This window comes from Oryctolagus cuniculus, chromosome 3 (assembly GCF_051225735.1).
Source record: "Oryctolagus cuniculus isolate XC-2025 breed Fujian yellow rabbit chromosome 3, ASM5122573v1, whole genome shotgun sequence".
NCBI lineage: Eukaryota > Metazoa > Chordata > Mammalia > Lagomorpha > Leporidae > Oryctolagus > Oryctolagus cuniculus.
Window position 1 is genome coordinate 166,323,212 of NC_142869.1, and position 12,267 is coordinate 166,335,478.

The 12,267-nt window shown below is 55.4% G+C and overlaps 1 protein-coding gene across 1 annotated transcript; it reads left to right on the plus strand.

Moving 5' to 3' along the window:
• The first annotated feature begins 3,361 nt into the window (after positions 1 to 3,361).
• Positions 3,362 to 9,043, plus strand: CPA1 (carboxypeptidase A1). Its single transcript, XM_008258192.5, has 10 exons — positions 3,362 to 3,453; positions 3,867 to 3,948; positions 4,328 to 4,561; positions 4,784 to 4,885; positions 5,401 to 5,502; positions 5,606 to 5,716; positions 6,000 to 6,090; positions 6,565 to 6,764; positions 7,220 to 7,304; positions 8,772 to 9,043. Exons 1-10 carry the CDS (start codon positions 3,389 to 3,391, stop codon positions 8,957 to 8,959), a joined length of 1,260 nt encoding a protein of 419 aa, XP_008256414.2. The 5' UTR covers positions 3,362 to 3,388; the 3' UTR covers positions 8,960 to 9,043.
• Positions 9,044 to 12,267: the final 3,224 nt, after the last annotated feature.

Here is a 12,267-nt window from a genome sequence, read left to right on the forward strand (position 1 = left end):
TAATTTCCAAGGCTTGCCCTAAGTACTCCTGGGATAATGCCCACCCCCCAACCCAGCACTCCGCCCCCTGCCCCACCCCCCTTACCCCCTAAATCACTGATGGCAGCCCCTGGAGCTCCCTGAGAGAGAGTAGACGTGGAGCCAGGAAGTCCTTGGCTGGAGCCTTGGATTCCAGCGACACAGTGACCCAGCTGCCACCTTCTCTCCTGCCTGCACCCCAGGGCGGGCCGCCCGAGGGGGACAGGCTTGCCTGGATCTCCAGCTTGGGAGGCAATCACGTTTTTTGGGTCTGGGCAGGTTCGGCCTTCTGAAGTTCTTGTTCTCTCAGTACTTAGGAAAATCCTTAGAGATGAAAACAGGTGGGACCGGTGTTGTGGTGTAGCGGGTAAAGCCGCTGCCTGTAGTGCCAGCATTCCATATGGGCACTGGTTCAAGTCCCGGCAGCTCCACTTCTGATCCAGCTCCTTGCTATGGCCTGGGAGAGCAGCGGAAGATGGCCCAAATCCTTAAGCCCTGCCACTCACGTAGGAGACCTGGGACGAGCTCCTGGCTTTGGCCTGGCTCAGCCCTGGTCATTGCGGCCATTTGGGGAGCCAGTGGATGGAAGACCTCGTTCTCTCTCTGAATGAATCAATGAATGAAAAAGAAATGAAAATGGTTGTGGAAAGCCCCTGGGGTCTGCAGTTGGCCCCTTGCTCTCTCCTAAACAGCTGCTGCATCTCCACCCACCTCCGGACCTCCTCAGCCTGTGTGTTGGTGGGGCGGGTGGGGATGGGGAGGGGGCTATCACCAAGTCCTATTTGGGTTCCAGAAGGGAAGTTCAATATAGAAGGGTACCTCAAAAATTCGTAGGAAAGTGGAATTTAAAGATAGGTTTGGTGCAAAAATATTTAAATCCACACCTGGTTAATTTATCGTCTGCATTTTCTATAAACTTTTTGGAGACCCCCTGAGAAAATGAAAACTAGACACTGGACGTGGATTTCTCTGGTGTTAGAGTTGTTGGCTCATGTCCCTTAGTAGGAAGACCTCAGCAGGTCTCTGGTGGTGTCACTGACCCTTTGCTAGAACAATCCCCCCTCTGAAAGGGGAGGCAGATCTGCCGCGGTCTGCCCTGGGTTACATTCTAGCACGCTGACTGGTCTTTACCAAGAGGTGATTTGCAGCTTTGTGAGGGGCTTTGGAGGGGCCCCGAGTACTAGCTCTAGCCCCGACCTGAGATCAAATTCCTTGGCCACTGGGCTGCCAGCTTCCTGCCGGTGCAGGCTCAAATTTCAGCCTGCAGTGCTGAATACATCTTTCCCAGTCTTGCAGAAAATCTGTTCCGTGGCTCTTGGCCATCTCAGATGGAGGCTGGCTGCAGGCAGAAAGAGTCTCTCGGTGAGACCGTGGTCTTCCTTTAGGTCTATCCCTTTTGGGGGCCACCTGTCATTTCCAGAAGAATTCCCAGAAGTCCCCCACACCAGCCAACCGTCCCGTCCCATGTGTAGAGACTTGAAAGTAGAAGACTGCTTTATATTTGAGAAGAGAAAACTTGTTTTTCATAATACGAACTAAAGAAAGTCTCTCCTAAACCTTCTTTCCTGGTGGGGACGGGACGAATGAGAAAAGCTGTAGGACATTATAGAGTGCTAAGAGCTGAGAGAGATGGAAGAGAAGTAGGGGTGCATTTGTGTTCAAGCACAAACAGATTCCCCCTTTCCTTCCCTGCCTGGCAAACTCGTCATTCAGACCCAGGTCTATGCCACCTTCTTGGGAAGGTCTCCCCAGACCCTTGGTTGCTGTGTGCCCCTAGTGTGTGTCCACAGTCCAAATGAAATGTTTCATAGCTCCTCTGTGGGTGACAGCCTCTTGGAGGACCTGTTGGAGAAAGGACAGCTTGGTTGGTTTCTTCTTCTTCTTCTTCTTCTTCTTCTTCTTTTTTTTTTTTTTTGACAGGCAGAGTGGACAATGAGAGAGAGAGACAGAGAGAAAGGTCTTCCTTTTGCCGTTGGTTCACCCTCCAATGGCCGCCGCGGCCGGCGCAACACGCTGATCCGATGGCAGGAGCCAGTTGCTTCTCCTGGTCTCCCATGGGGTGCAGGGCCCAAGCACTTGGGCCATCGTCCACTGCACTCCCTGGCCACAGCAGGGAGCTGGCCTGGAAGAGGGGCAACCGGGACAGAATCCGACACCCCGACTGGGACTAGAACCCGGTGTGCCGGCGCCACAAGGTGGAGGATTAGCCTAGTGAGCCGCGGCGCCGGCCTGGTTGGTTTCTTCTGTCTCCCTGGCTGAGCCGTGACCTCCCTGAGGTCAGGGTCCAGTCTGCCCTGGGCACCGCAGCAGTGTGGAACCTGGCAGTGCTGGCCCAGCAGTGTGCATGTGACCGAGTGCAGGAAGAAAAGTCTGGCAGAGCAGCCTCGGGAGGGAGGGAGCCCCTGGGCATCAGCACAGGCAAGGCCCCCAGGGGTCGGCTCCAGGTCAGGGCTTTGTGGTCATCCTAGAGTTAGTTAGGCTCAGGAGGGAGCTGTGGGTGAATAGAATGGAATCACTCTGCCTTGGCATATGAGCTGCTGGGGAGTGGGGGGTGGGAATAGAAAGGGCCACCTGGGTGGTTGTTGGTGCTCAAGCCCAAGGCCTTGCCGCAGAACAGAGCCCCGGATGGTGCTGGGCAGTCCCAGGACCCCCATGGGCTAGGGTGGTCTTAGGTTGAATGTTGGTACCCAGAGAAGAGCAAGTGCCCTGTGGTGAATTTCGGCTTTGCCTGCATGCCAGGTGGTCTGACGCAGGTCTGGTCCTGTCCCTGCCTCCCACCCTTTCTATACAAAGGCACCTGGTTACAGTTCCCCTCAAGGCACCCCTGATCCCAGGGACCTGCTGTTGCTCTCTCAAGACTGGTAGGATCGGGGCGGAAAATCCCCTTCAATGGCCTAGGCCTAGGGAGGATTGTGCCCTGCCCAGGGTAGGTGCAGCCTGAACGAAGCCTGGGCAGTGAGGAACGAAGCAGAGGCAGGAGCCAGATGGAGTGGAGGGCCTGAGCTTGTCTGACCCAGGAACAAAAGAGCTGGCCTTCAGGGCCATGGGAAAAGGGAGCGCCCTGCAGGAGGGCCCAGCAGGTGAGGCCACTCGGAGCCCCTGGCTTTTCCATTGCAGGGTCAGCAAACAGGACCCAGTGCCAGGTGACCGGAACTGTGGGCTGGGAGGCCAGGTGTGGCGGCCTGGCTTATCGCTCCAGCTGCCCCGTTCCCTCTGTTTTATCAGGGAGAGTGAGAAGGTGTCAGAGCCTGGGACAGGTGCGAGCAGGGCACAACTTCACAGGCCCAGCCGGAAGGTGTCTGTCCTTGGCAGGCTTAAAAGAGCCTGCTGTCGCCTCCACCTCAGTCAGACCTCCTCAGCCAGCTGCAGTATGCGGGTGCTGTTGATCTGGAGTGTGCTTCTCGGGGCTGCCCTGGGCAGTGAGGACTTTGTGGGGTAGGGGGATGGAGGGGGTGGGGTGCCCTGGGGGCGTGTCGGGGAGGGCTGGGCTGCAGTGGGTGTCTAGAGGAGACAGGCAGATGGCCAGGAACACAGCCATAGAGGATGGACCCCCACCACCTTGAGCAGGTTTGAGGGCCACGGCAGGAAGGGGTTGCGTCTCAGGACAGCGTCCTGAGCCTGGAGAAAGCTGAACTTTTCAGGAGCGGAGGAAGGAGGAGACCTGGCTGGCTTGCAATAGAGTCTAAAATTTCCAAAGGTGGGGAGGGGGAGGCAGGGGGTAGGAGACCCCTCCCTACTGCAGCCCGGAGGACCCAGTCCCGGCCTGGGGGGTCCCAGCTGTGCCTCCTTTCAGCCCCGGGAGTGTTGGTGGCCAGGGCAGGTGCTGAGGGTCCCTCTACTCTGCCCAGGCACCAGGTGCTCCGAATCTCTGCAGCCAATGAGGCCCAAGTACAGAAGGTAGCGGAGCTACAGGACCTGGAGCACCTGCAGGTTAGAGCCCGGGAGAGGGGCTCCCCCAGCCTGTCCCCACCACCTGCAAGGCCTCCAAGGCCTGGGTGCCTTCTCCTCAGCCTCCCAGCCCTGGGACATGGGACTGATCCCTGTTAGGAAATGACTTTAGCTCTCTGTTTCAGAACCTTGATACTTGAGTATCTGAGCAAAGGGCCGGGACACACTATCCTCTCTGCTCTGTTTCCTTGACTACACCAGACTTGGTCCAGTCCCATGGGTACCACTAACACCCTTGTCCCATCCCTGATACTTCGGAGCTTCTAGCTCCCTCACCCCACCCAGGCTGGCCCCGTCCTGGCCTGCTGTCCGGGCTGCGCCTCCAGCCTGCAGTGACAATACTGGCCCTTGTCGTCCTCAGCTGGACTTCTGGCGGGGCCCTGCCCGACCTGGCTCCCCCATCGATGTGCGAGTGCCCTTCCCCAGCATTCAGGCCGTGAAGATCTTCCTGGAGGCCCACGGCATCGGCTACGAGATCATGATCGAGGATGTGCAGACGCTGCTGGACGAGGAGCAGGAGCAGATGTCTGCCTTCCGGGCCCGGGCCACCTCCACGGACACCTTCAACTATGCCACCTACCACACACTGGAGGAGGTAAGGGCGTCCCTGGCGGCCACTCTGCACGGCATCCAGCCCTTCTGCATGGTCGGAAGAGCCAGGGCCAGCCTTGGTGTGGCTGGCACCTCTCTGTTCCCGCATGGCCAGCCTCGTCCTGGTAGGGACCCCTTGCGGCCAGCTGGGATAACAGAACCAACCGAGGCGGGCACCTGTGTGCCCAGACGTCATTAAGGCCGTTCCTTCCTTCTTCTCTCTCAGATCTATGACTTCATAGACCAACTGGTGGCTGAGCACCCACAGCTTGTCAGCAAGATCCAGATTGGCAACACCTATGAAGGCCGGCCCATTTACGTGCTGAAGGTAGACATGCGTGGGCACAGGCAGAACAGGCTCCCAGAGGGCCCTGTCGTGCACCCACAGCGTGAGCTCCGGTGGGGAACATGGACACCCCATGCAGGAACTGGATTTCTGTGCTGGCCTGGGTGCATGCACACGTACACACATGGTTTAAACTCTTGGGTGACCCTCGTGTTTCCGGTCAAGTGTCATGTTACAGAATTTGTCGTGAAGTCCAAGGTGTCCAGTTTGTGACTTTCCATGGAACACCGTCCAGACAGCCGAACAGTGCTGGGCCTGAAAGTCAAGTTGAGCCCCATGGCCTCAAGCTTGGGCTGAGGGCAGGAGCACGCTCTGTGGGATGCCCATCAGGCTTCGGCCCCATGCCCACCTGAGGAATGGTCCCACACACACAGCCTCAACCTGCAATACACAGACAGCAGGTGTCCCGTGGGTTCTCCTTCCGGCAGTAGGGGGCAGTGGGCGTGAGGCCTCCGCTGTGCAGTTTCCTGGCCAATGCCTCCCTGCCTCTTCTGCAGTTCAGCACCGGGGGGAACAACCGTCCCGCCATCTGGATTGACACGGGCATCCATTCCCGGGAGTGGGTTACCCAGGCCAGCGGGGTGTGGTTCGCCAAGAAGGTAAGGCTGGGGAGATGAGGAGAGCTCCTGCCTGGTGGGAACCCTGATGTCCTTGGCCACCCCTCTGCCATGCGGAAGCCCACTCTGCCCCCTCACCCCCCAGATCACTGAAGACTATGGCCAGGACCCAACCGTCACCTCCATTCTGGATAACCTAGATGTCTTCCTGGAGATCGTCACCAACCCTGATGGTTTTGCCTTCACCCACAGCCAGGTACAGGCTCTTGTCCTCAGGGAAAGCAGGACGTGCCGCCGGCCTCCGAGCCCACGGCTGCCCTGGGCATGCTGGGTCATGTCGCATCCTAGATGCCCAGGGCGTCCCCACCTCTAAGTCGTGACAACCAAAACCATCTTCTGACACTGTCCGATGCTGTGGGGGCTGTGGGCAGGTCAGGCCATCCCCAGTTGAGACCCATGGTGCCAGCCCTCTCTCCCTGGGCGATTTTTGTGTCTATGGCACATGCAGCCTCTGATGCTGATCCCTTTCGCTTCCTCAGAACCGCATGTGGCGCAAGACTCGGTCGCGCACGTCGGGCTCCTTCTGTATCGGGGTGGACCCCAACAGGAACTGGGACGCTGGCTTTGGGAGTAAGGCACAGTGTGACTTTAGGACAGGGATGGGACCCCTGAGTAGGGCTGCTCCCCTCCTTTGTCTCGTCATCCCCACCCCTTTCCTGCCCCAGCAGTGGGGGTGGAGGGCTGGGGGGGGGGCCTCTGGGAGCTCTGCCCCTGGCAGCTGGCAGTGCCCTGAAGTTTGGTCCCTTGGTTGTGAAGAGGAAGCTCCTTCCAGTTTTTCTGGCTAAGCCTCAACTCCTTCCCTCCTTGGCCACGCCCCTGTAAGAACCTGACTTCCCTGGGTGTGGCCCTTAGTTCTTCCCAACCTGGGGAGGGACTTCAGGTTGTAAGAGGAATCCCACAACTGCTAAATCCGTGGTGGGACGCAGCCCTCCTGCACCCATCTGCTCCTCCTGAATCTGCGCGAAGAACTGGGGGCCGTGGACGTCCCAGAAACCATAGTGCCTGGGTGCAGGAAAAGCCAGTGTGTCCTCTGTCTTCCCACAGAAGCCGGCGCGAGTAGCAACCCCTGCTCAGACACTTACCACGGCAAGACGGCCAACTCCGAGGTGGAGGTCAAGTCCATCGTGGATTTTGTGAAGAACCATGGGAACATCAAGGCCTTCATCTCCATCCACAGCTACTCCCAGCTCCTCCTCTACCCCTATGGCTACACCTCTGAGCCAGCCCCTGACCAGAAAGAGCTGGTAGGCACCCGCCCCTTCACGCCCCGTCTTCCCCCGAGGGTAGTCCTGGGCAGGCTTGGGGTTTCACACATCGGACCTGCTCAAGGCCCCAGAGCCCACACAGGGCCTAGCCACCCCCTTTCCTCTCATGGACCCCCGATTTTCTTTCTAGGACATGGAGACACAGAGTGGTTGAGTCACTGTGTCTCACAGGCAGGGGCGGTCTGGGTTTTGAACCTGTGGCACCATGCTTGGAGCTGTGGTGTGACCCAAGGGTGGGGAAGACCCAGGCAGCCATCCCACAGTGTGAGAAAGCCAGGGCCGTCCCTCCAGGGCTGAGCGGGCTCCAGGCTCCCCTTGCAGGGTGCCTGCTCCTGGGCTGCCCTGCTACCAGCCCCCTGCCCCTCCACACCCCTGCAGTGCTGCCGTTCCAGGGGCCTGGCCCTCATGGTGGCCTTGTTCGGGGTTTTCTCCAGCATCAGGTGGCCAAGTCTGCCGTGACGGCCCTGGCCTCTCTGTACGGGACCAAGTACCAGTACGGCAGCATCATCGACACCATCTGTAAGTGGCTGCGTGGTCTCCCGGGGTGGTCCAGGTCCAGAACAAACGTCAGCTGGCTGTCCCTTCATGAGTAGCCCCCATAGAAGGAAGTAATGAGGGTCCCTGATTCGGGAATAAGGGTGAGAGGGAAAAACCCACAGTGCCTGAAAACCGCTGGCCTGGGCCATTGGGAGGGCGTCTGGTGCCTGCTGCCAGCGTGAACTCTGCCTGCCTTGAGGCTCTGACAGACATGTGCGCTCCTCTGAGAATTCTTGTCCCTTGAACTTGGGTTGAGTCTGGCATCACTCATGGGCAGGGTAGAGAGTCCTGCTTGGATTTGTCCCTCACCAGGAAATTTCACTTAAGCAAACACTCTCCTCCAGTGCCCTTTAATTACAGAGAGCGTACTGGATCTCTCCCCTGCTTTCCGACACTGTACATGCCAGGCCCTTGGGAGAGCATTACCACATCAAAGTGGAATGAGGGCAGCGAGTGTTTCTTGAGCACCTAGGCCGCACCAGGCCCTGTGTTGGAAGCACAGGGATTCAGCCGTGCGTAAAATAAGCAAAGATTAGGGAACAGCTTCTAGCCAGGCGAACCAACAGTAAACTTAAAGAAGGAAACGCTACAGTTTGCCAGGTGGTAAATGTTGGGTAGAAAAATTAGAACCACAGCAGCCGAGAGGAATCAGGAATTTGAGGGCGGGGGAGATGGGGCAGAAGAAGAAAAGTTGGGGCAAGTGTTGGAGTGGGAAGCCAGGAAGGCTATCTCTAGGCAGAGGAACTTTCTAGAATGTAGGCCTGGGGTGTTGTGGGAATAGCAGTGTGGTGGCCTCAGAGCTGGGAAGGGGAGCAGGGGGCAGAGGTGGGGGCTGCCCATGTACCTCACATGCTTCCTGCCCTGAGTGCCCAGATTCTGAAGTGTTGATATCTCAACCATGAAAACGGTTTTAACCCTGAGTCAAATGTTTCGCTGCACTCAGCGAGGCCGGGTTGGATTCTGGTAATGCGGCCCACTTCCCCATCCTCCGCCCAATTCAAAAGTGGCTGCATTTCCTGTGCTTGGCTGCAAATCTGGGCAGTGTTTCCCCCTAAAAGGAAGACCAGAGGCTTTGGCGTTGATGGTGCATCATTGCGCTGTGCCGCACAGACCAGAGCTCCCGGGCGAGCAAACCCTGGCTCCCCAAGCTGTGTCCAGAGGCTTCCCTGAAGCGACTCTTGGAGGAGAGTGGTTTCAGGCAGGCCTCTGCAATGGCAGAGACTCAGGGTCCCCTAGGGAATGGGAGGATCACGGTTGCTCTCCACTTTGGGCCTGTTGGGCTTAGCTCCGCCCTCGGGAGTTTTCTGGAAGCCGGGCTGCTTGGGCAACAGCAGGCCTTCGCAGACAGTGAATCCGCTTGGCATTGCACAAGCCTCTGGGCCTTGGCCTGCTACCCTGGCCCATGGAGATGTTTCCGCAGCGACCGACCCTTGCTCTGCCCTGCCCCAGATCAAGCCAGTGGAAGCACCGTGGACTGGACCTATAACCAGGGCATCAAGTACTCTTTCACCTTTGAGCTCCGCGACACCGGGCGCTACGGCTTCCTGCTGCCAGCCTCCCAGATCATCCCCACGGCCCAGGAGACGTGGCTGGCGCTTCTCACCATCATGGAGCACACCCAGACCCACCCCTACTGAACGGGCCGTGTGGCACCCTCCTCCTCCTCCTCCTCTTCTCTGCTTCCCCACCACAGACAACCAAATAAAGCCTGAGTATACGAAGACCGGGCTCTGGGGCTTGCGTGGGCAGTGCCTGTGGCCTCTCGGCCTCTTCAGGCTGGGCGGTTGTGATTTAGTTCCTATAGGCCTCGCAGCGAGTGTGGGAGTGGGGAGACTAGAGGCCCCCTGCATTCCAAGGTCCTGTGAAGTTGTATCCAGAGTGGCGTCTGCTTTAATTAGACCACCCCAGGCTCAGCGCGGCAGTGGGGTGATTTGTTCATACCTTAGTAGCAAGCAGCGGCCACAGCTGCTGACCAAATGCCCGGCGCCCTGTGGCGCTGGGGAATTCGGCTTGTGCCATGGTCGAGCAACATGGATGTGTTCACCTCCTAAAGCAGCAACCTGGAGGATGAAATATAATTGTCCTGGTGGTCACTCGTGTCCAAAATAGATGTTGCAGCCAAGTAAAACAGAGTTCAATTTATTTATTTTTTTATTTGAAAGGCAGGTCGGCCAGAAATCTTCCATCTGCTGGTTCATTCCCCAGATACCCACAAGTCAGGGCTGGGCCAGGTCAAAGCCAGGGACTCCGACTGGGACTCCCATGTGGGAAGCAGGGGCCCAAGTTCCTGAGGCATCACCTGCTGCCTCCTGCCATGCACGTTAGCTAGGAAATAGGGAGTGGAGCTGGGACTGTAACCCAAGCACCCGGATATGAGGTGTGCGCCTTCCAAGGGTATCTAAACTGCTGTGACAAACACCTGCCCTGGACAGGTTTCTGTCAAGCAAAATGTGGTGCCCCACCCCTCAACTGGAGGAGAGAATGGAGTTAAATGAACCATTCACTGGGAGCAGGGTGAGGGTGACACATTCTCCCTGCATCTCCTGGGTCAGCATTTGGGATGCATCTAGCCTGACTCTTGCCTTTTCCCCACAAAATGGCCTGAAGGGCAAAATTCCGTTTTTTTTTTTTTTAAGGGATGCAAAAGAATTTGTATGTAGGTGTATTTATTTCAGTATTGTTTTTCCTACCAAACTTTTTTTTTAAAAATTTATCTATTTGAAAACCAGAGTGACACAGAGTAAGAGGAAAAGACAGGCATCTTGCACATGCTGGTTCACTCTGCAAATGTCTGCAACAGCCGGGGTTGGGCCAGGCTGAAAGCAGGAGCTAGAAATCCTATCCAGGTCTTGCATGTGCCAGGGGCCCAGAACTTGAGCCTTCCCAGGGAGCTGGATCAGAAACCTAATAGCAGGGACTGGAACCTGCCCTCCAGCCTGGGGTGCAGGTGTTATAGCTGCTACCTAACCCATGGTGCCATAACACCAGAGGGTACCTAAACTCAAAAATAAAAAGAATGAAGCTATTTGTGTAGTATATGTAAACTTACATGTATGTGGGTTTATGAGGCAAGGTAAAATAGTGTTTCACTCTTCACTGAAAGGTGGCCTAAAGATTTGATAACACTCTGAAATATACTTTGAAAAAACACTTAGCTTCAGTCCACAACAATAGATTGTAGATACGCCGAAACTCATTTTAATGCACACTTTGGGCACGTAGGAAGCTCATTTTTTTAAAAAAAAATTATTTATTTGAAAGTCAGAGTTACACAGAGAGAGGAGAGGCAGAGAGAGAGAGAGAGAGAGAGAGAGAGAGAGGTCTTCCATCCGATGGTTCACTCCTCAATTGACTGCAACGGATGGAGCTGTGCTGATCCAAAGCCAGGAGCCAGGCGCTTCTTCTGGGTCTCCCACGCGGGTGCAGGGGCCCTAGCACATGGGCCATCTTCCACTGCTCTCCCAGGCCATAGCAGAGAGCTGGATCGGAAGAGGAGCAGCTGGGACTAGAACCGGCGCCCATATGGGATGCCAGCACTACAGGCCAGGGTGTTAACCCACTGCACCACAGCGCTGGCCGCTCATTTTGTTTTAACAGACCGATAAGAGAAAAAATATCATGTTAGCATGAAGACAGATAATTTCACAAAGCAGGATTACCTAGACCCTGCCGGTGGAATTGCTTTCCTGATACCAGGCCCTTGTGTGGCAATCTCCAACACCATCAGCAGGATTTGCCACACAGAAGCCAAATGAACACGTGTGGAGTGAGTGTTTTACTTTTAGCAATGAATGCATACAGTTTATAATCTGCGTATTGTAGGCTAGCTACAAATATCAATATGCAAGTTATTTTGAATTCCCAGAGTTGTAGAACATCAGACTCTGAGCAAGTAAGCATCTCAAGAAAGCTGAACAGTCCAGGAGGCATCAAGCATCAGTGTGCAGAGTCCACGAGGGAAGGGACTGCCTTGTTCCATGTGCCACTTAATCTCTGCGTGGTACACAGCACTAATAATATTAATGCCAAAATCGGCCGGCGCCGCAGCTCACTAGGCTAATCCTCTGCCTGCAGCGCCGGCACACCGGGTTCTAGTCCCGGTCAGGGCGCCAGATTCTGTCCTGGTTGCCCCTCTTCCAGGCCAGCTCTCTGCTGTGGCCAGGGAGTGCAGTGGAGGATGGCCCAGGTGCTTGGGCCCTGCACCCCATGGGAGACCAGGAGAAGTACCTGGCTCCTGGCTTCGGATCAGCACAGTGCATCGGCCGCAGCGGCCATTGGAGGGTGAGCCAACGGCAAAAAGGAAGACCTTTCTCTCTGTCTCTCTCTCTCATTGTCCACTCTGCCTGTCAAAAAAAAAATTAATGTCAAAATTATAAATGCTTGTTCAAGGGAGCCAGGCAAGTCATATTTGTGTATTTTCAAGTGTGGGAAGGCCACTATTTTGTTTGAAGATGTTTTTACAAATCTAGGGGCAAAACATTTTTATTAGATTTATATCTAATTTATATATAAAAACACAAAACTAAAAGACAATAAATTCTAGAAAATAGTGTAACTTACAGAAGTATGAATAATGTTAAGGGCTTCAAGCAGAAGACTAACATTTCAAGAGGAAAAAGAAAAGGCAACTCCCAAAAGAAGAAACACAAAAAGCCAAGGAATATGTGAAATATCCTGACCCTCTGAATGATTTTTTGCACATTTAATGAAAAACAAAGGTATCACTTTTCTCTCTTCAGATTGGCAAAGAAAAAGGTTGACAACTAACTCAGTGTCATCTAAGGGTATGAAGAAGGCAGGCTGTTACCAACTGTTGGTGGGAAGATAAAGGCTCACCACCTTCTGGAGGGCAAATTTAACAATAAAAACAAATGCAGGGCTGGTGCCTTGGCTCACTTGGTTAATCCTCCGCCTGCGGCACCAGCATCCCATGTGGGTGCTAGGT